The following is a 20286-nucleotide window of genomic DNA, read 5'->3' on the forward strand; positions in this document are numbered from 1 at the left end:
GTGTGTGTGAGAGAGAGAAGGTGGAAGTCTAGAAGTGTAGTCTCTCGTAAGAGTTACACATATTGGTTGATTAACTCCATGGAAGAACCTAAAGTGTCCTCCACAGCTGTCCTGAGATCAGTTCATTGCTGCAGACTGGGTCTCTTTACTGTTCCACATAGTGGACTACATAATACTCCGCCAGCACATTACTAGGATTATCATTGCCTCCCTACTGAGCTTGACAAACTGGAGATCATCTACGTGAGAGATTACAAGAGGAAAAAAAACGTTAAAAACCTTCCGAAGGATCTTATAGCTAGTTATGACCATGAACACTCATATGCGTCTCTCTTTATACACAAGTCTCTAATGCCCAATAGCAATGAAAATAAACCAATAAAAAGATCCTCAGGCGGCCAGCTGAGATAATAAAGCATTACAACACAACGGGGAAACTCACATTATAGAGATCGGCTGCTAACTTCTCGATATATTGCTTCATCTTGTCAGCGGTTTTCAGGCCGTCCTGGAAAAAGCTGAAACAAATAAAGAGTTTCGAATCGGTTAGAACGGGAGACTTTACTGCTGAAGCCACGCATCTCAAACTAAATATCAAGCTGCCTTCAGAAGGGTCCCTGACATCACTGTGTGCATCATTCAACAAAAACAGACAGAGCTATACTTACTTGCATTGTGCATGATAATACTTGATGAGGTTCTGCAGGAGGTCCACTCCCTTCTTAGTCTTGATCTCGTTCACTTTGATCAGGTACTGTTCAGAATGAAAGAGGAAAGGAAACTCCTTATTATGAGCCATTTCCATAATTCTTAGAAACCTTAAAATGAGACAAAATCACTATATAATATAAATATCATGGTAGATGTTTATCACTATACACTTTTATCATGTATTGCAGGCATCCTGATATCACTTTCTGCACAACATTTCTGTTATTTTATTATTTAAAGTAACAATTAAAAATCTCAGCATCTGATTAAATGCTTGAATAAAATGTTCATCTACAATAAGAGATATTCCTATTGTATATATGAGTCAAAAGTTTGGAAACACCTTCTAATTCGATGTTTTTTTGTTTAGGGATTTATTTTCTACATTCTAGAACAATACTGGAGATTTCAAAACTATGAAATAACACACATGGACTTAAGTAATCCATATGTAATGACAACAAAAAACAGTCAGTTGTTATTTTAAGACACGAAGGTCAGGTTCTGGAATAGTTCTTGCAAGAACAGTATTGTCAAGTGCATTTGCAAAACCCATCAAGCACCATGATGAAACTGGCTCACATGAAGACCATCCCAGTAAAGCAAGACCAAAACTGACCTCTGCTGCAGAGGAGAAGTTCATTTAGAGTTACCAGCCTCAGAAATCACCAATTAACAGCACCTCAGATTAGAGCCGTTATGAAGGCTTTACAGAGCATCAGTAGCAGACATATCTCAATATCAACTGTTCAAACGACATTATTGTGTATTTCAGCCGCCTTCAGCATTGTTTTACAATGTAGAAAGAAATCAACATCAGGAAAGACCATGGAATTAGAAGATGTGTCCAAACTTTTGACTGGTAGTGTATATATGACAGATATTCAATGGGATTCGATTCATATTTAGTGGTCTAAATGTTTAAATCTATAAATCTTAAAATTTATTCCTAATGAGCAAGTGATATATGTGATGAGGAAAAACCCCCTGAGACGAATCCTTGAGACTCGAAAAGAAAGCCATCGTCATTTGGGTGACAGCGGAGAGCATGATTATAAATAATTTCCTGTCTTTGACTGTACACTATACAGTCACGTGCCATTGTGTAACCAGGAAATTTCAGTCTAGTTTTAACATGAAGTCTATCTTGTTGAAGATATGAGAGAAAAATGCAGTCATAAGCCATCTCCACGGTTTTTTTAAAAATACTGTGACATATCTTCAAACACTGGAAGATTACAGAATAAGGCTGTTTGTGCCTTTAACTCACATTCCTGCTTTAATGGATGAACTAGAAATCCACTGCTCAAGGATAAACATCCCATTCGTCAAGATCAGATCAACTATGCTATATACTTTAATACATTTACTACTGTTTGCTATATGACTCTGTACTCTAATAATGAACAATGGGAATGGCTTCCTTTTTGAGCCTGGCTCCTTTTCCTCATGTCGTCTTGGCTTCCTGCCGCTTGCTCATTAGGACTCATTAGGACTAAAATCTATATCTAGATCAATACAGCCAGTTAAACAACCTGTCATCATCTATTTTTCCCCCTTACATCTCCTCGTTTCTCTCGTTACATAATCCAAACACTTCGATGCCTGAAGTTACTAATTGGATGTCATTTATCTTTATGATAACCTTTCTAGTAAAATCACAGCATGCACACTAACACAAACAAGACAGATAGATGGATGGATGGATAGGCAGGCAGGCAGATGGATGGATGGAAAGGCAGACAGACAGACAGACAGACAGATAGATAGATAGATAGATTTTTGAACGAGGGAGTAAGTTCTCAATTGTGGTCACATGTACACCCATTCAGTCTCATACTCACACCAGTAACTGGGGGATGTGGTAGCTCAGTGGTTAAGGTGATGGACTACTGATTGAAAGATTGTGAGTTTGAACCCCGGGTCTAACAAGCTGCTACTGCTAGGGCCCTGAGCAAGGCCCTTAACCCTCAGATGCTCAGTTGTAAAAAAAACAAACAAAATAAAAATAAATAAATAAATAAAAACAAACAAACAACAACAATGAGATAAAACTGTAAGTCGTCCTGGATAAGGGTGTCTCCCAAATGCCAGAACCGTTTAGGAATTTTACATCACAGTGGACTGTAAATTGTAGCAGTACACCAGGGCAGTAATGGCAGTACACCAGGGCAGTGATGGCAGTACACCAGGGCAGTGATGGCAGTACACCAGGGCAGTGATGGCAGTACACCAGGGCAGTGATGGCAGTACACCAGGGCAGTAATGGCAGTACACACATGCAATAATAGCAGTACACCAGGGCAGTAATAGCAGTACACCAGGCAGCAATAGCAGTACACCAGGGCAGTGATGGCAGTACACACATGCAATAATAGCAGTACACACATGCAATAATAGCAGTACACACATGCAATAATAGCAGTACACCAGGGCAGCAATAGCAGTACACCAGGGCAGTGATGGCAGTACACCAGGGCAGTGATAGCAGTACACCAGGGCAGTAATGGCAGTACACCAGGGCAGCAATAGCAGTACACCAGGGCAGTAATGGCAGTACACACATGCAATAATAGCAGTACACCAGGGCAGTAATGGCAGTACACACATGCAATAATAGCAGTACACCAGGGCAGTACTGGCAGTACACCAAGGCAGTGATAGCAGTACACCAGGGCAGTACTGGCAGTACACCAGGGCAGTACTGGCAGTACACCAGGGCAGTACTGGCAGTACACCAGGGCAGTACTGGCAGTACACACATGCAATAATAGCAGTACACCAGGGCAGTAATGGCAGTACACCAGGGCAGTAACAGCAGTATCAGGGGGCAGTAATGGAAGTACACAGGGGCAGTAACAGCAGTATCAGGGGACAGTAATGGAAGTACACAGAGGCAGTAACAGCAGTATCAGGGGACAGTAATGGAAGTACACAGGGGCAGTAACAGCAGTATCAGGGGGCAGTAATGGAAGTACACCGAGGCAGTAACAGCAGTATCAGGGGACACTAATGGCAGTACACCGAGGCAGTAACAGCAGTATCAGTGGGAAGTAATGGTAGTTCACAAGGGCAGTACACAGGGGCAGAAATGGCGGTACACCAGACCACTTAATTAACTCAAAGGAACTTACACTAGCTTTTACTCCTCTACTCCTTGCACCTTGCTCCTCTAGCACTCAACTAAACATCCAGTATAGTGTACTACTTATTATAATAATCTCCTCTGCTTGATATTACACTTTCCTTATTTGTAAGTCACTTTGAATAAAATCCTTTGCTAAATGAATAAATGTTAATGTAATGGAGAGCACTCACTGCCTCACTTCAGGTAAACAGCTACAGCAATTCAAGGTCATGTATTTATTAAACGCTTACTTTGCGTACTTTCACACAGTGAATTTAATGCTGTATCTTTTGCAAGTGAACACCACAAACAAACTACAAGCACAAAACACCAGGCTGCTCTTTACAGACCACCTGCATGAAACCACAGACCACATACACACAGATAACACACTGACCTCTAGTGCTGCAGAGTTATCTAATATTTTTCTATTATTTGTGTGAATTCATCAACAACCTGATTGATCACTTTAGAGCATCTGTTACAAATATTAAATAATATTATGCTGCCTTCAAGTGCTATCGGAATTGTTGTAAATGTGAGTTTCCCACTAGGAAGTTGCACGTGAATGAGCCCTCAAGGCGTAATTACGAGTCGGGAAACTCAGAGATCATTCTGATAGCCGAGTTTCAGAGACAGAAGAAGTCCTAAACGTTAATCTTTCTGCAACGCAGCTAACTTATTATAAACATTTGCCATATTCGTTTTTGTAGATCGGTAACCACTCTATACATTATGCCATGAAAATATCTTGTTTTAACCACAAGCATACTAGCTAAGTACTATGTGTTCTGTTCTGGAGTCAAAATAAAAGTAAAAGAAATATGTAGGGATGAACCCTCTATGTTTCGCGTTCTTTCCGACACCAAAGCAAATGACCACGACCTAGTCGTAATTACCACTTCAGAAGTAGCATCATTCTGATAGCACATGAAGACAGCATTACCCGACTGAGTTTGTCCTCTAGGGCTAATCTGAATGATTATTCAATGTTACAACCAACAGCTGCTTTAAAATGACAAGTAAGGAATTTGATAAGACATTCATTAATTGGTAGCCAATTAATTTTAACATTAAAGCCTAATGAAAGCCTCTTCACCAGACATGTTACATGAAATGTAACCAGTTTTATTTAACTATGAAACTGTTACGAATAATTTATTACACCAAAACTATATAAAGTCCACTGAATGTTATATGGGCGGCTTAGTGTTTAGGACATTTCTCTCACACCCCCATGGTTGGGGGTTCGATTCCTGTCTCTGCCATATGTGTGGAGTTTGCATGTTCTCCGTGTGGCTTGGGGATTTACTCCAGGTACTCCAGTTTCCTCTCCTAGTCCAAAGACATGCAGGCTGATTGCCCTCTCTAACTTGTCTGAAGTGTGTGTGATGAACCACCATCCTGGGTGTACTCTGCCTTTTGCCCTGAGTCTCCTGAGATAGACTCCATGTTCCCCACAACCCAGTAGGATAAGTGATGTAGATAATAGATGGATTGATGGATGTAATATGAAATGAGATATGTTTTTAAACATTTACTATATTATATATATTCTATTTTACATGGAACTCCTCACTCACTGCCTTCATCTTTCTCTGTCTGTGATACGTGAGTATTTTCTATTGGTCACGCTTTCAAGGGTCAGGAATTTGTGTTAAAGTTCATATGGAGTCAGAGCAATGGAATGTTAAACCCTGTGATCTGCCTTCAGTCTAATGGCTCCATTTGCCTTTTTGTTTTCTAAACAAACATAATCAGATGCTCTGTTTTCTTGTTTAATTTTGTTCTTCGCAACAGTGTTGACCAACCTGAAAACGGTTCAATGCCTCAATGTGGTACAGTTTTCCCCCCCCATTATAACACGTTCCTGTTAAGTACATGATGCATCGAAAATCCACGCTGGACTTCTTCCATACTCACTTCACACATCTGTAGCTGAAAGATCCTTCGCTCTTTCTCCATCTCCTCTGCGATCTCGGCTCCGGTGATCTCTGTGCGGATCATCCCGTGCTGTTTGGCGTGCTCTCGCTTCTCCTTCTCAATCTTCGTACTGACGGACAAATAAAAGAGGAGGAAAAGAAGATGATGACCACAGCAAACATACCATTTAAACCAGAAAAGCTTCACAACTTTTTTTATTATTAGGATTAACTACATTTACAAGACACAATGTAGCTACTGAATACACAACATTACTCACAACTTTGCCTCGTAGTCTTTCCAGGCTTTGTCAAAGGGTTTTTTGAGATCCTGTGAAGGACAGGGTTTGCTGTGTTAGCAATGATAAGAGCCGCTTTATCTCAATTCTGATAAAAATAGACAGATAAACACATGACTAATAGGAGATGAAGCACACATTAAATCCCTCTTTACATTCTTTATACCAATAAAACAAGATTTATATGACAAGCAAATGTACTAAGCTTTCCAGGATAATTGTCATAAAGCAGGGCATAAAACAGGTGAATGATCTGTTCAAATCTCTGTTCAAATATTTTCCTGAAACCCAAAGGAGATATGAGCTGATGGTGTGAAAGGGAGATGTCCTGCATGGCTGAGGTTTAAGTTCTGAGCTGACAGAATCCTAAGCTACACGTCTCCCTTTCACAAGCAGGTTTATGTGCTTTTTTTGCTGAGTTGGATACACACACACACACACACACACACAGGAGAGAGAGAGAGAGAGAGAGAGAGAGAGAGAGAGGAAGAGTTAATGAGTTATTGAGTGACTGAGTGAGTGAGAGAGAGAGAGAGAGAGAGAGAGAGAGAGAGGGAGGAGGAAGAGGAGGAAGAGGACATGTCCTGCACTCAGATATTTAGCTGAAGCTGCAGAACTCTTTGGTACAGCTCAGCATAATGTGGAAAGTGATGGCCTCTTCAAAGCCACTTAGAGTCTGTAATCACATAACAGCTGTGTGTTTATCATCACCACCATTATCATCATCAACACCATCACCACCATCATCATCATTGTGACTGTACTGGTATTATATTATTTTATTAGGGAAATTGCTTGAGGTTTGTACAGTCTGCATGATGCGCTTGCTGTTTGAACAGTGGACTGAAGAATATTCACCTGAAGCCCAGAGCACAGTGCGGCATCATTTACACTGATACACCATTACGATCTAATCACTCCAATATAAACGCTCACAGAGTTATGTTAATGTGCTCACTCTAATACACTGTCATTTCTCTAATAACACAGAGACGTGTATAGAGAGAGAGAGGCGAGAGCGAGAGAGCGAGAGCGAGCACGAGAGAGAGAGGGTGTGTGTCAGAGGTAAAGCTGTATCATTTAGTTTTCAGACAAAGGAAAGGACAAAGGCTATTGATAAAAAAGCTTCAGTTTTTGTCTAAAATAGCTTCAAAAGAGAAAAGAAAGGCTAGAGGTGAGGAAGTGACTCGTATCTTAGAGCTGCTACAATATATGCAAGATGTAAGCGACTCGTCTGATGAAGTCAAACACACAATAATAGATTTTACTTCACAACACAAAACATACTCCATTTACTGTAACACAACATCATTAGAACAGCTTTCAAGAGGAAAACTGAGCTGGGGAATTAGTAATGAGAGAGAGAGGGGGAGAGAGAGAGAGAGAGAGAGAGAGCTGCACTTTCACTGTGTTTTTGAGTGATCACTTGTAATGGTGTACTCTGATGTGAAGCTTCCAGCAAAATACAGCAAGGTTGGAAGATCTGGTAGTACATTATAATAAGAGTAAACATCACTGGGTATCCAGGCAGTGGAACATCATGAAATGAAAGAGTATGTACACACACACACACACACACAAACTCACACATACAAAAAGCATGTAACAAACACACAAACAATCACATGCACAAAAAAACAGAAACACACACAAATGCACAGACAAACACATACAAACATATAACACAAATGCACATACAAAAAACACACAAAATCATACACTAACAACCACACACACATACGCACGCACAAACACACACAATCATACACTAACAACCTCACAACACAATCACAGAGACAAAAACTCAAACACACAAAACAAACACAGACAATCAAACTCACAAACAACATGCAACCCACACACACAATCACAACCACACAGAGTTTAGTGTCTGTAACAGAAGCCATTTGTTTTGCAGGCTGCGATGTGTTGCTCTCTCTAAGTGAACTGGAGTGAGATTTACTGAGGATCTTTGCCTCTCTAAAGGCACTGGTTTAAAGTCAGGCCGGTGCAGTAAATCAGCCTGGTCTTTATACAGCCTCCTTTCCAATTAGAGCAGGCAGGCAGCAGGAATCTCACCCCTTTCACTCCTTTCAGGTCGCCTTTCAGCAGAGAGTCCAGGGTGAAGATCACATTGTGGCTGAGGCTCTGGAGCTGCACACAGAGGAGAGGAATCAAGTGTTAGACTTAACGAAAAACGCAAACCTCTGATATTTACTGGCTGGATGTGTTCTATATTACAAAACCAGGTAGAGAGATAATTCACACAATGGAGTATGCTAAAAAGTAATGGCACTTCCACACCAATTTATCTGTTTGCTTTGTTTGAGGTGAAAGCTGAGCAACCGAGGAAAAAATAAAATTCTGAAATGAAATGCACATCATAATCACATTTGTGTATCATATCCTACATCTTTTGGTTCGTTGACCAAAGTGTCCATTACATCACAACAGCATGTCTGCAGCACTACCGCTCGGTCCTTTGGTTCAAGTTAAACAGCTCACACTTGCAGAAAACTGCTGCAGAACCTGCAGTGTGTCAATTCAGTCAAATATTTCTCCCTGCAGTTCTCACCTAGCCAACCTGATCTCACTCAAAGGAGAAGTTCACATTCAGAACAAAAATTTACAAATAAATTTCCTCACCCCCTTGTCATCATTTCATTTTATTTCATTTCATTTTACATTTCATTACACATGATCTTTTTCGGCACTAAGTGTCCTGTTTTTGTGTCGTCTTTTTGTACTTATTGTTTTTGCACTGTCTTGTCTTGTCTTTGCTCTGTTTGCACCTAGTTGCACACTTTGCACCTTATGTGGCTAGGACAAACTTCTGTCCTAGCTCTGTGTTGTTGTTGCTTTTGTGTTTAAACTATATGTTCTATGTTTATGTAGAACCAGGGTCCTGGAGAAACGTTGTTTCGTTTCACTATGTACTGCGTCAGCTATATGTGGTTGAAATGACAATAAAAGCTTCTTGAATCTTGAATCGTGTCTTTCTTTCTTCAGTCGTATAGAAATTCTGTTTTTTGAGGAAAACATTTCAGGATTTTTCTCCATATAGTGGACTTCAATGGTGCCCGCAAGTTTGAACTTCCAAAATGCAGATTAAATACATTAAATACTTTAAAGAGCTCTAAACCATCCCAGCCCAGGAAGAAGAGTCTTTCTTGGACTTTCTCAGGCACCACTGAAGTCCATTATATGGAGAAAAATCCTGAAATGTTTTCCTCAAAAAACATAATTTCTTTACAACTGAAGAAAGAAAGACATGAACATCTTGGATGACAAGGGGGTGAGGAAATTATTTGTAAATTTTTGTTCTGGATTTGAACTTCTCCTTTAAGAAGCAAAACACCAGGGTTTGATTCAAACAGAATAAACACTATATGTGTGAAAGTGCCTTAATTCTTCTTTGTAAGGCTTTGTTTCTCACTTACTATTGCTCTTGAAGAGATTTGTTTAAGCCATTTTAGATACTTCTATGCACAGGACAAATAAGTGATGATGCGGAAGCAGCTGTTCATCACCTATTTCCGTTCCTCGTAAGATAAGCGTCATTACACGAGGCAGAAACCGAAAATGATAAACATTATCATTTGATAGATGAACAAAGCTTTAAAGGCTGCACTGGCAAAGCAAACTGAAGCAATGCTGTTACTATAAACAGCCGGTCTTTAATTAAACTTAATGACATCTGCAAAATGAGTAAAACGGTGAATCAGACACTTCAGAAATGTCTCACCAGGTTTTTGAGCAGAGCTGCCAGCTCTTTCACCAGACTGGAGAACTTGATGAAGGCGGCCCCCAGGTCTGAGCTGTCACGACTCATGAAGTTACTGCCGAACTTGTCCAGAGCCTGTCCGTAGTTCTCCTCATTCTGCACGTGTTCTGAGACGAAAACAAAAAACACAAAAAGCAAAATTCAACACTGTGTATTGAATTCTGTGTGCTGTTGAATTCCAACATCTGTTTGTTCAGAAGGATGTTTGTATCTATAGCAACAGCTGGGTCTAAAAAACCCTGGATTAGGAAACATACTGAGATTTAATAGAAATAAATATTATACACACAGTATAATAGTTCAGTTTTTTGTAAGAATATGTTTATGGATATTTCTATATCTTCCTGTGTCAGATGTATATGAAACATTATTATCCTTCAGGGTGTCCTGGAGTGTTTTATAACATTTTGAGGGAGTAATAAAAACTTTATTAATAAAAATAATAATAATGATAATCAATTTTACAGCGATTTTTCATCAGACCATATCACACCATCCTAATGCTCATGCTTTCCTGTAACAGCATGTCCTGAAGGGTTTTATATATCTCATATTGTTCTGAGATTGCAGCTATGAATCCTGACAATGTCACAGCCTTCCTTTTACAACCAGAAGCCATGGAGAAAGAAACTGGCCATGCTCTATTGGTAAGCGGGACAATATGCTTTCTCTCCCCTGTCAATCACAGCACCACTAGGCAAACGTGGGCTTGTTTGTGAACTCAAGTATGCGGAAGAGGATAGATAAACGTTTCCTCAGAGTGCTTGGGTGGCTTCAAAATGACATGCCTTAATGGCAGTGGTTGTATGAAGAGCTTTTTCTGTTAGTTCTTCTATCATAAATACAGACAGTAGAAAAAATGTAACAAGACAACCTTACAAAGTTAAAAAAAAGGGAGGTCAAATATCACGTTAGTAAAATAAGTGAAAAATAAAAAATTATCTTGTTCAAGTGTATGCCATGGTGGGTTTTAATCAGAGTGACAACAACCAGTGGCTGGCAAATGGTTGCAATTAACACATTGGGAGAAGCAGAATAAAAACTTATTAAAGTCAATTCTTTTGAAGAAAATTGTAAAATAGAGTAACGTTCCTTTTTCTATTAAAACAACATAAGGTGTGCAAACTTTTGCTCTCACTTGTAATGGTTGTCCATTAATAAGAATGCATCTCTGGATAAAAGTGGAGTCCTGACCTATGAACAGAATTCCAACCCCGTAGAAAACGATTTAGCGTGGACTCTATTGTTTTGCGTAAACACTGGGTAGTTATTGTTTTGCCCTTCCAGCCACAAGAAGGTCAAACTCTGACCCTGCTGTTCTAAGCACATAGCTGGGCGGAAACACCACAAGAGCGAAGAACACAGCTGTATACAAATCCGTCTCCAGCATAATGCCAGCGGCGGAGAGGCAGAGCATTACAGGATTCCTAGCTAATCCCTGAACTGCTACGGCTTCCTGTTTTAAGTGTGGGCCCACAGGAAGCCCAGTAAATCAGCAAAGTCATGCATATTAACGGCTGTGCTGAAACTGACAATAGACTCCAGTCTACAGGCACACAGAGAGACAGAGAGAGAGAGAGAGAGAGAGAGAGAGAGAGAGAGAGAGAGATAAAGGAGGAGACAGACAGAGGAAGTCCAGGCAAGCAGAAAGAATTTTATCAAACGAAAATACTGACATTAAGCAAACACACACCTGCAACAAGTGCCAGCTTTGCACCAGCAACATAAGTGAAAAAAGCTGTAGCACTATGAGGAAACAGGCAGCGATGTGAGTAAAACTTAACTTTCCACCAGGAATAATAAGCTGGTTAGGGAACAGACACTCAGTGGAACACCAGGCTCATCTGGGAGCCATCCTCGCTGCTTGGTGTGAGCCCGGCCCTCGGCAAAACCACACGATTAGATCATCCGTCTTGTGCAGAAGAACGAGAGCCAGGCCTCTAAAACCAGAGCCTGCCAGGAACATCCAGCAGAGGGCTGTTTAATGTGAGCCACTGACTCTGCTTGCTAAGGAACCGTCGGCTTGATAAGGCACTAGTTTGACAGCATTAAGGTCAACGATCCTCCGAGCATCACCGAGTGCAATTCCACTGCTTATTATTAGAACACCAGCTCTTTCTTTAAGTACTAAATATAGAGGACAGCTTATGGATGTATCTCATTTTGAAATATTGAGCCACACACAAGATCCAGGAGTGAAGGTTTTATGCAATTTTACACCTCATCAAGTAGATGCAACACAGTAGGACTATGCAATGTAATAGTAGAAGCAGTGGCTCAGTGGTTAAGGTGTTGGACTCCTGGTTAGAAGGTTCTGAGTTTGATTCCCAGGACCACCAAGCTTGGCCCCTGAGCAACCCTCAAGTGCTTCATTGTATAAATAAGATAAATGTATTTCGCCACGGGTACACCAAATGCCGTAAACATAATTCAATCATCTCTACATGCTATTAGACTGCCAGAGCAACCTTTACACATTTTCCATAAAAGCTCTGCAACTTAAAACGGAAGTATCACTCCAACAAAACACACCAACAGAACAGACGTTTTCTCTCCAGGAAAATGGACGATGAACATTTTGACATACAATCTAGATTGATTTGTGCAGCTGATATTAACGGACACTGACCGCCTGGAAGCCCCGCCCTCTTTCCCCCTTCCCTATCATAAAATTGGACTGGTAGAGCATCTTCACTTTGTGTCTATAAGTAAATGGAGAATGTTTCGAGTTCATTAATATGACACAGAATCCATCAATTTCTGTTTGACTTTGTTAACATTGGATAATCACATGTTTAACGTTAGTTAACATGATTTATATTTAAAGATGCCACAAAAATGTGAGAATAAATACACTTTTTGTACCCGTCAGCACTCAAACAAACTGCCACTATGTAAACAGTAGATATTCAATTTGTTATGGGTTTATTATTTAAACTCTTGCCTAAAAACCCACCATCCAGAAGAGCTGTCACTGCCAACCAGCAGTGCCTGACTACACAGCTGAAATTATTTCACCCTCTCATACTCTACTTCAACCTGAAATAGTGGAAATTTTCATTTTCCTCTCTTTCCATTTTTATGATTCATTGTGTTTTTTAAAAAAAATAGTGAATCATGAGCAGTGGGGGGAAAAAATATAGCACAAGCCTACAACACAGATACAGAGCTTTCTTCAACTGTAGTAACAACCAACCATCATGCTGTCTGCCGCTATAAAGAACTAGAACCACACACTCAACACTACGATTCTGTCAGACAACACAACAGGAACATAAATAAAGAGCCTGGGAGTGTCTGAGGTTATTTGCTGACTCTGAATGCTGCGCTAGAGGGGTCAATAATAATGGAGGCTAAGGAGCGCTGAGGTCAGAGCAGGGTCAGCTCAGAAATCTAAACCGAGCGGCACACCGCCGTACATATAAATAACACCGACATATTTATACAGTACTGGATAATCTTATAATGCTAATGCTTCCAGAGCTGAAAGCAACGAGCTGGGGAAATATTTCATTCTTAGTGTCATAAATCTCTTGAAAATATTCCACTGGCAGAAGATAATATCTCAACGTCTTGCATGCTATTCTAGGAAAATATAATTATATACATATATATATATATATATATATGTATAAAACTCTCCTTGATTATTTTCCTCAAACAGAACATCCCTAATGTTTTTACTCCCATTATATTTCAGCAACATTACAATTTCTCGTTTATTAATGAAGGAGATGTCATACTTTTCATCTTTTATAGTTCTTATAGAATCATTCTTTCGCAGTTGTGTGTTAAGTATTTAAAAGGGTTTCAATTTCAAACAAAGAGCCAGTTACTATGATGGAAGAAAATATAGCATTTATTAAAGCAGCAAGCAGTTACATAATGAGTATACACATAAAGGACTCTAACAAATCAGTGGATAATCACATTATGGCACATCGAATGGAAATCTGTTGCGGTCCTGAGAGATTCACTGCAAACCGAAGGACACGGACTAACGCCCGGATTTAATTAATGACTCTTTTTTTGGGTTTTTGAGTTTATTGAGTCTCAGTGGATTTATACAGCAGGAGCAATGCCATTTGGGATTTAAACAGCAAACAAACTGCAGTGTGCTCCGTATCTGCGATTTCTGGACCTAACTCTGTCAGCTACACATGAAAAAAATCACTTATCCAAAATTGAAGTATTATTATTTGTCTCAACTTAACAAGCTGGTCTCAACTCATCCGAGTCACATGTCCTCCACCTGCCATCAAACTGCTTTCAGAGAGCTTATTCTTTTTTACAGAAATGTTATTTATAGTTAAAATTAATGATCAAACAGAAAATAGAGACTGAGCTCCAACATCCTGTTTACAGATAAAGTCCATCACCGCTGCACTCATAGCATCTCACTGTAACATGGTCCTCTGGAGCCATCCTCCCTGTGCAGTTTATACTGTTTAAAAATATATGATCTGTTCCTCCAGTTTTATCGCTTAAGAGCATTTACAGCACTTTACAGCCTCGGTTTGAACGATTGCTCGTCTGAAGTCTGTATCAGTTATGAAGCTGAAATGGAAGACTGCTGACTGAATGGTGTTTAGGTGTCTGTGTTGGATTGCTGAAACATCTGTGCTGTTTGTACTTGTGTGTAGTTTGTCTTATCTGTGTCTTTAGCTTTAGTCCCCAGTGGATGTATACAGGCACGTGAAAAACATTTGGGCCACATGGCATCTTTCGTAGATTAAAAAATAATTTCAGATTTTTTGGAAAATCCACCTTTATATTCATTCCCAAGTGAGAGCCATTCCAAAAGTTTCAGCTTGCATTCCCTGAAGCTGATTTTGAGGTATTTGGATCAAATTGTAAACGCCTCTCTCTTTTCACCTTCAGGTGTCACATTTACCTGTGAAATGTTTCCTGTGACACTGGCTCCAGACATCCCATAATAACAGCATAATAGTGTCCTACCCCCTGTGTCCCAACCCCTGTGCATACCTCCCCAAACCGTGTCCCACTCCTGGGTCCCACCCCCGTGTCCCATCCCGTGTCCATCAAATGTTCACCCTCCAAACATACCTTCGGCCGAAGCATTCCATTTTTACTTCATCAAGTCTCAACTGTTGCATGTAAGTATTCTTTCTGATAACTCTTCCATGCAGACCGTGTTTGGGAAGCAACAGCTCAGAGTAGACTGGTGTCTCATCACTCCTGTATCAGCTCCCTGCATTTTTAGTGTCCTTTCTGTCCAGCATACAGGCAGTCCCAACTGGGAGTTTCCTTGGTCTTACAGATCATCATGTCCATAGTTCTGCTTATCTGACATTTTGGACACTTAAAATTACAATCCGGACTTGAGTTTTCGGAGGCTTTACAACTAATAAAGAGTAAATATCATCTGTGTTAAAACTGCTGTGTTATTTCTCGTTTTCCTGTTATTCACAAGTCATATTTTTAGCTCTTTCTGGTTTTCACCTAACTAGCATGGGTTTTGACCTTGGATTCTGGATCTGGAAATGGTTCAAGGGTCTGTGTTGCCCTGGAGACGGGTGATAAGAGGAGGACGGTCCATGCTGAGTGTTCACACTGACCAGTGCATTTTAATTTCATGGCACTCATTTGAATAAAGATATGCTATGTGAAAGTCTGTGTTCAGTCAATAGGATTATTGTTGTTTATCTAAATATTTATCAGGAAATTTGCCCCGAAGGTGTTGAGAAATTTTTACCAGGAGATGTTTATTTAGCATTTTTCTCCACGGTCAGTACTTTGTAAAAGTCAAAGGCTAAGCAGTGCCTTATGATTTTCTATCGTAGAAAAATACAGAGTTTATTTGTTTTTAATAAATGGAGAAATGTCAGTTGGCTGTGGTATAACAGAAACGCAGCATTCAGGGATGTGCTGTTACAGGAAGATCAACTTTAAGACGATAACAAAAAGAAAGTTTGAGATGGATTATTTTGCTACAACAGCAACTTACTTAACAAGAACAAAAAAGGATTTTGCGCCTGTTTTGCTGTGTCCGTGTTTAGCAAAGAATTTCTTTGTCATGTCACTCTAATGTGGTGGCTGATGGCTCATATACAGTGGCGGACCGTCAGGGCCAGCAAGGCCTTCTCTGCTGGCCTAAACAGCAGTGATCTGAATCACGGACTTGCATTTTAATATATTTAATATATTTTTCCATGAATGTGTATTAAATTATTCCCAATAGTCTATTCTCTACATTTCATAGCTTTTCTCTCGGTTGCGCTGCTTCCAGTAGTGTATATTTATGATAAGAGTATTTATCCAATCATATTTCAGCTAGTGGCTGACATCATGTGTTGCCAGGGTGAAAGAAATCTGCCTTAAGGCCTTCAGAATCAATAGTGCAGGCGCCCGTAGCTTAAAATAAGTGGCAATGAAACTGTTACCTTAACCAATCAGATTTTGATTTTGCATCACTGAGGCCATCTAGCAGGCATACGATTACGTCAGCAATTTCCCGTCCTTTGATTGGACAGTTGGAGTAGTCAGAGGCAGCGACCCGCCCATATACATTGTTTCTATATTCGCTGAGTCTCATTTAGGATGCTGCGTCCTCCGGAGATTGCAGTTTGCTGCCTACTTCATCAAGAATGTCTTTTTTGAGAAAAGTAACCGTAATAAAATTGACTATTCCTTGTGAGGTGTGAAATATTGTAGCATAATTTCTTTTTTACTTTTGCTATTTAACGGTTGATTAGTATCTATTGCTGTGGCATCATAATGATGGTATAGAGGTGGATTGACACCAGTGAAGGCCTAGGTGTGAAATGCACTGCTAAAATGAAAGTAGACACTAAGGGATTTAGAACAGTTTTTCCTTGTATATTTCTGCCAAGTATCTGTTCATAAGCATCTAAAATTTGAAGGTGTTATCTTCACTAAAATTCTGTGTAAGTTTATGCCAACAGCGGTAAAAACACCTCACACTGAAAGCCAACAGTGTCCTGACTCATTTTATATCAGACTTACAGAGATAGAAGTTCATTTCTTTATACTGATTGAAAAAGTTCCATCGGCAGAACAAAACACCAGAGTATTGATATAAAACGGGTTGAAAACTGAATTATAAATAAGGTAGCTGTCATTTGTAAACGATTTGTATGAATCTATGCAGATCATCTGCTTCATTTGATCATCATGGGTTTACAAGAATGATGAAAATCTGTTGGATGCTATAACTATATACTTATAAGGAATATAATTTATTAGGAACATCGTTATAATACCGGGTAAGGTATTTTTGCTTTTCACTTTTCATGACATGTATATGTTGGACGTTGCACAGCTACACATTTACTCTACAAATCTCCCGTTCTACCAAATCCCAAAGATGCTCTGTTGGATTAAGATCAGATTACTGGTGAGGCCGCCAATGCACACAGCACTCAATGTCATGCCCTTGGTGCATTATCTCACTGGAAGACGAGTAAATTAAGCTTAGAAAAGGATCTACATGGTCAGCGATAACACTCAGACGGGCTTTTGCATTTGAGCAATGCTCAGCTGGTATTAACAAGATCATTGTGTGTAAAAAAAACAAAACATTCTCCACACCACTACACCACCACCAGCAGCCTGAACGACTGACCCCAGGCAGGTTGGGTCTGTGGAGTCATGCTGTTGATGTCAAATTCTGACCCTACAAAAATAAGCATGTTGCAGCAGAAATCAGGATTCATTAGACCAAGGAACATTTCTCCAAGGCCGATGCATGTATGAGTGATATGATGTCATAAAATGTAGTAGCATTTCTTATAAACCTCTCACGGAACTGAGCTCAGCTTTGGAGTCTGTTCTATGGACTGAGAGACTGTGACTCGGAGGTGAAGCTCTTACCTTGCCCCGAGTTGTAGATCGCTTTGACTGATTTCTTCACCTTCTGTAGAGCCGTTCGATCCTGATCCAGCGCCTGCCGAGAGCGACAAAGAGAACAAAAAAAAAAAAAAAAAAACAGAAGAAAAGATTAAATGCATTTGCTAATAGTCATCAATCGTTCAAATCCAAAATCCAACTCAATTGTTTTCTGAAGAAAATTGTTAACTGTTAACTGTTCCCTTCATTCAGACTGCACCTTAGATGGAAAACGAAAGCACAGGGGATTCCTTCTTTCACTGTAACCATAGCAACAGGGCAAGACGCCTGTATTGGACGGCTTTTTTGGCTCAGATAGGTGAACAGGCAGCGAGACAGAAACTCAGTGAGTGCAAAGGCTTCTGTATTACCTACAGTTTCCATTAGACCTCCAACACAGACAGGACTAGAGAAAACCAATGCACAGATCTAATTACAGGCTAAATGATTAAAGGAGAGATAGAAAGTTCAATGTCAAAAGGAAAAAAAAAAATCCCACCAACCTCCTAATGGGAGTAAATATATGCAATAGCAAGCTTTCATTCTCACTGGTTAAATTACTTGGCATAGCAGTGAAGCAGTCGTACACACACAGCTGCTTAGCAACAATACAGTCAGCCATACAGACTAAATCCACACAAGATCCTGTTCATCGCATGAGATTTCAAATCCTGATTTAACTATTAACCCTTAAGGAGCAGATTTTCTTACTTTAAATCTTAACACAAAAAAATGCGACGTGTACTTGACTATTGAATCGAAATGAATAAGGTAAAATCAAAGAAATAAAAGTTATATGATAATTTGGTGGGCCCAGACATGCCCTTTCATCCCTTATTTACACTCAGTCTGTCTGTTTCTCTCTCACACACACACACCACTTTGGCACAGACACACACAGAAACACACACACACTCATTCACAAACACACTGACACAGACACCCGCTATATTAACACTTTAATATTGGGCCTTATGATTCAGAATTTTTTGAACTTTTAGTTACACCCCTTAAAGTTCTAGATACAGACGCCGCAAATAAAATGCCCTCCCGCGAATTTTACAGGCACCTGATTTATGTCATTATAAAAGAAGTTGCCGTCGATTTCACTCAACAAGTAATCAAGGTGAAGGAGCTTCCTAAAATTCAAATGGAGAAAGCTACAACGACATAGCAAGGACTTTAAAACATTCCTCTCAGCGCAACTGGTTTCATAATATGCAAGTGGGGGAATTTACAGAACCACAACTGCTCCAGAACACATGCAAGACTTCACAACACAAACTCATGCTAATGATACAGAAGGCAAAAGAGCAACCAGAAGTCACTCAGAATGAGCTGCAGGACAAGCTGATAGCAGCAGGTTACACAGAGAATAAAAGAATGAACTGCAACGTAATGGTCTCTATTCCTAAACCCCAAGCTGATTAAAAAAATATGGGAGTATAGGGATGTGCATCTAAAGGCATTTAGACAAATCCGACCTCTTTTGAAACGATATACCCTGGCCAATTCAGCTCATCATGTTCAAGCTCGTCATCCAAGAAACTGAATCTGGAGAGAAGATTGTCTTTCAGCAAGACAACGACCTCAAAACAACCTTGCGTGGCCAAGTCAATCTCCTGAGTGAAATCCTACTGAATTCTTATGGCGGATTTTGGGAAATTGGAACCTTGGGGACGTGAACACAATTTGTCAAAAAGAACTCAACTAAACGTGTGGTGTCCAGATACTTTTGGCTCTTTAAGTCGCATTTTTGAACATATCTCACACACATTTAATGATTGAGTCCATGCATATATATAAGTATAAACAAATCCATACAGTTTTCCTCACACGTATAAGTGTGAAGAAGTAAGAAAACGTCCTTACATGTATATCTGCGCTGGAATGATATTAAATAATGAAAACAATCGGAATTCTTGGAACATTTCTCCTCAATCTAAAGCAGACCAGTCAAACCCCATGCAAACGAGGTTGACAGAGATGCCTCCAGCTCCAATAAAGCTTGTTAACTTATCCACCAAATCTTCCTTTAAAACATACTTTCAACAGGAAGGAAGCTACTGACTCAAAGATTATTCCAGATATTTGACCTTGCTGTGACCTTGACAATGTTTGGCTCAATTTCCAAATCGAATCAGTTCATCTGCTGGTTACAGTGAAATTCTATCTACATCCTCTCAAGGAAGGAGGATGCAAACGCCAGCCTACATTTTTGGAGAGATGCAGCAGAAGGGATGGTCCTTTTTTTAAAAAATTATTTTTAAGCGAATCAGCTCGTTGAAATTCCCATTTTAAGCTTATAATGAAGCTGAGAGACAAACGGCGGCAGCTTATTTTTTTTCTATAATGGTGACTCAGTGCCTTGATTGTACACAATTTATCCTTAATGAAATGAAATGAAATGAAATAAATAAAATGTCCGTAATCTTCCACTCAAATGCGTCTGACTGAATTACTGTCATGAAAAAAGAGAATGAAAACCAAAAAACAAATCATCTTTATGATCATGACGTGTTTTGATATTCATGAGTTTGAGCTTGAACTCTGGCCTGGGCACGTGGCTTACCA

At 39.7% G+C, this 20286-nt stretch overlaps 1 protein-coding gene across 6 annotated transcripts in view; it reads right to left on the reverse strand.

Moving 5' to 3' along the window:
- asap1a (ArfGAP with SH3 domain, ankyrin repeat and PH domain 1a) overlaps positions 1 to 20286 on the reverse strand; it is a 75085-nt gene that overhangs the window by 29670 nt on the left and 25129 nt on the right. For 5 of the 6 annotated variants that reach the window (XM_058394620.1, XM_058394618.1, XM_058394619.1 and 2 more), the window contains 7 exons: positions 17698 to 17770; positions 9805 to 9950; positions 8139 to 8213; positions 6042 to 6091; positions 5762 to 5891; positions 669 to 754; positions 443 to 518 (listed from right to left, as the gene is read on the reverse strand). In XM_058394620.1, coding sequence (XP_058250603.1) covers positions 443 to 518; positions 669 to 754; positions 5762 to 5891; positions 6042 to 6091; positions 8139 to 8213; positions 9805 to 9950; positions 17698 to 17770 — 636 coding nt within the window. Of the gene's footprint in view, positions 1 to 442; positions 519 to 668; positions 755 to 5761; positions 5892 to 6041; positions 6092 to 8138; positions 8214 to 9804; positions 9951 to 17697; positions 17771 to 17932; positions 18094 to 20286 lie in introns of those variants that run through there. The other variant, XM_058394624.1, reaches the window with a different exon arrangement.

Source organism: Hemibagrus wyckioides, linkage group LG07, assembly GCF_019097595.1.
Source record: "Hemibagrus wyckioides isolate EC202008001 linkage group LG07, SWU_Hwy_1.0, whole genome shotgun sequence".
NCBI lineage: Eukaryota > Metazoa > Chordata > Actinopteri > Siluriformes > Bagridae > Hemibagrus > Hemibagrus wyckioides.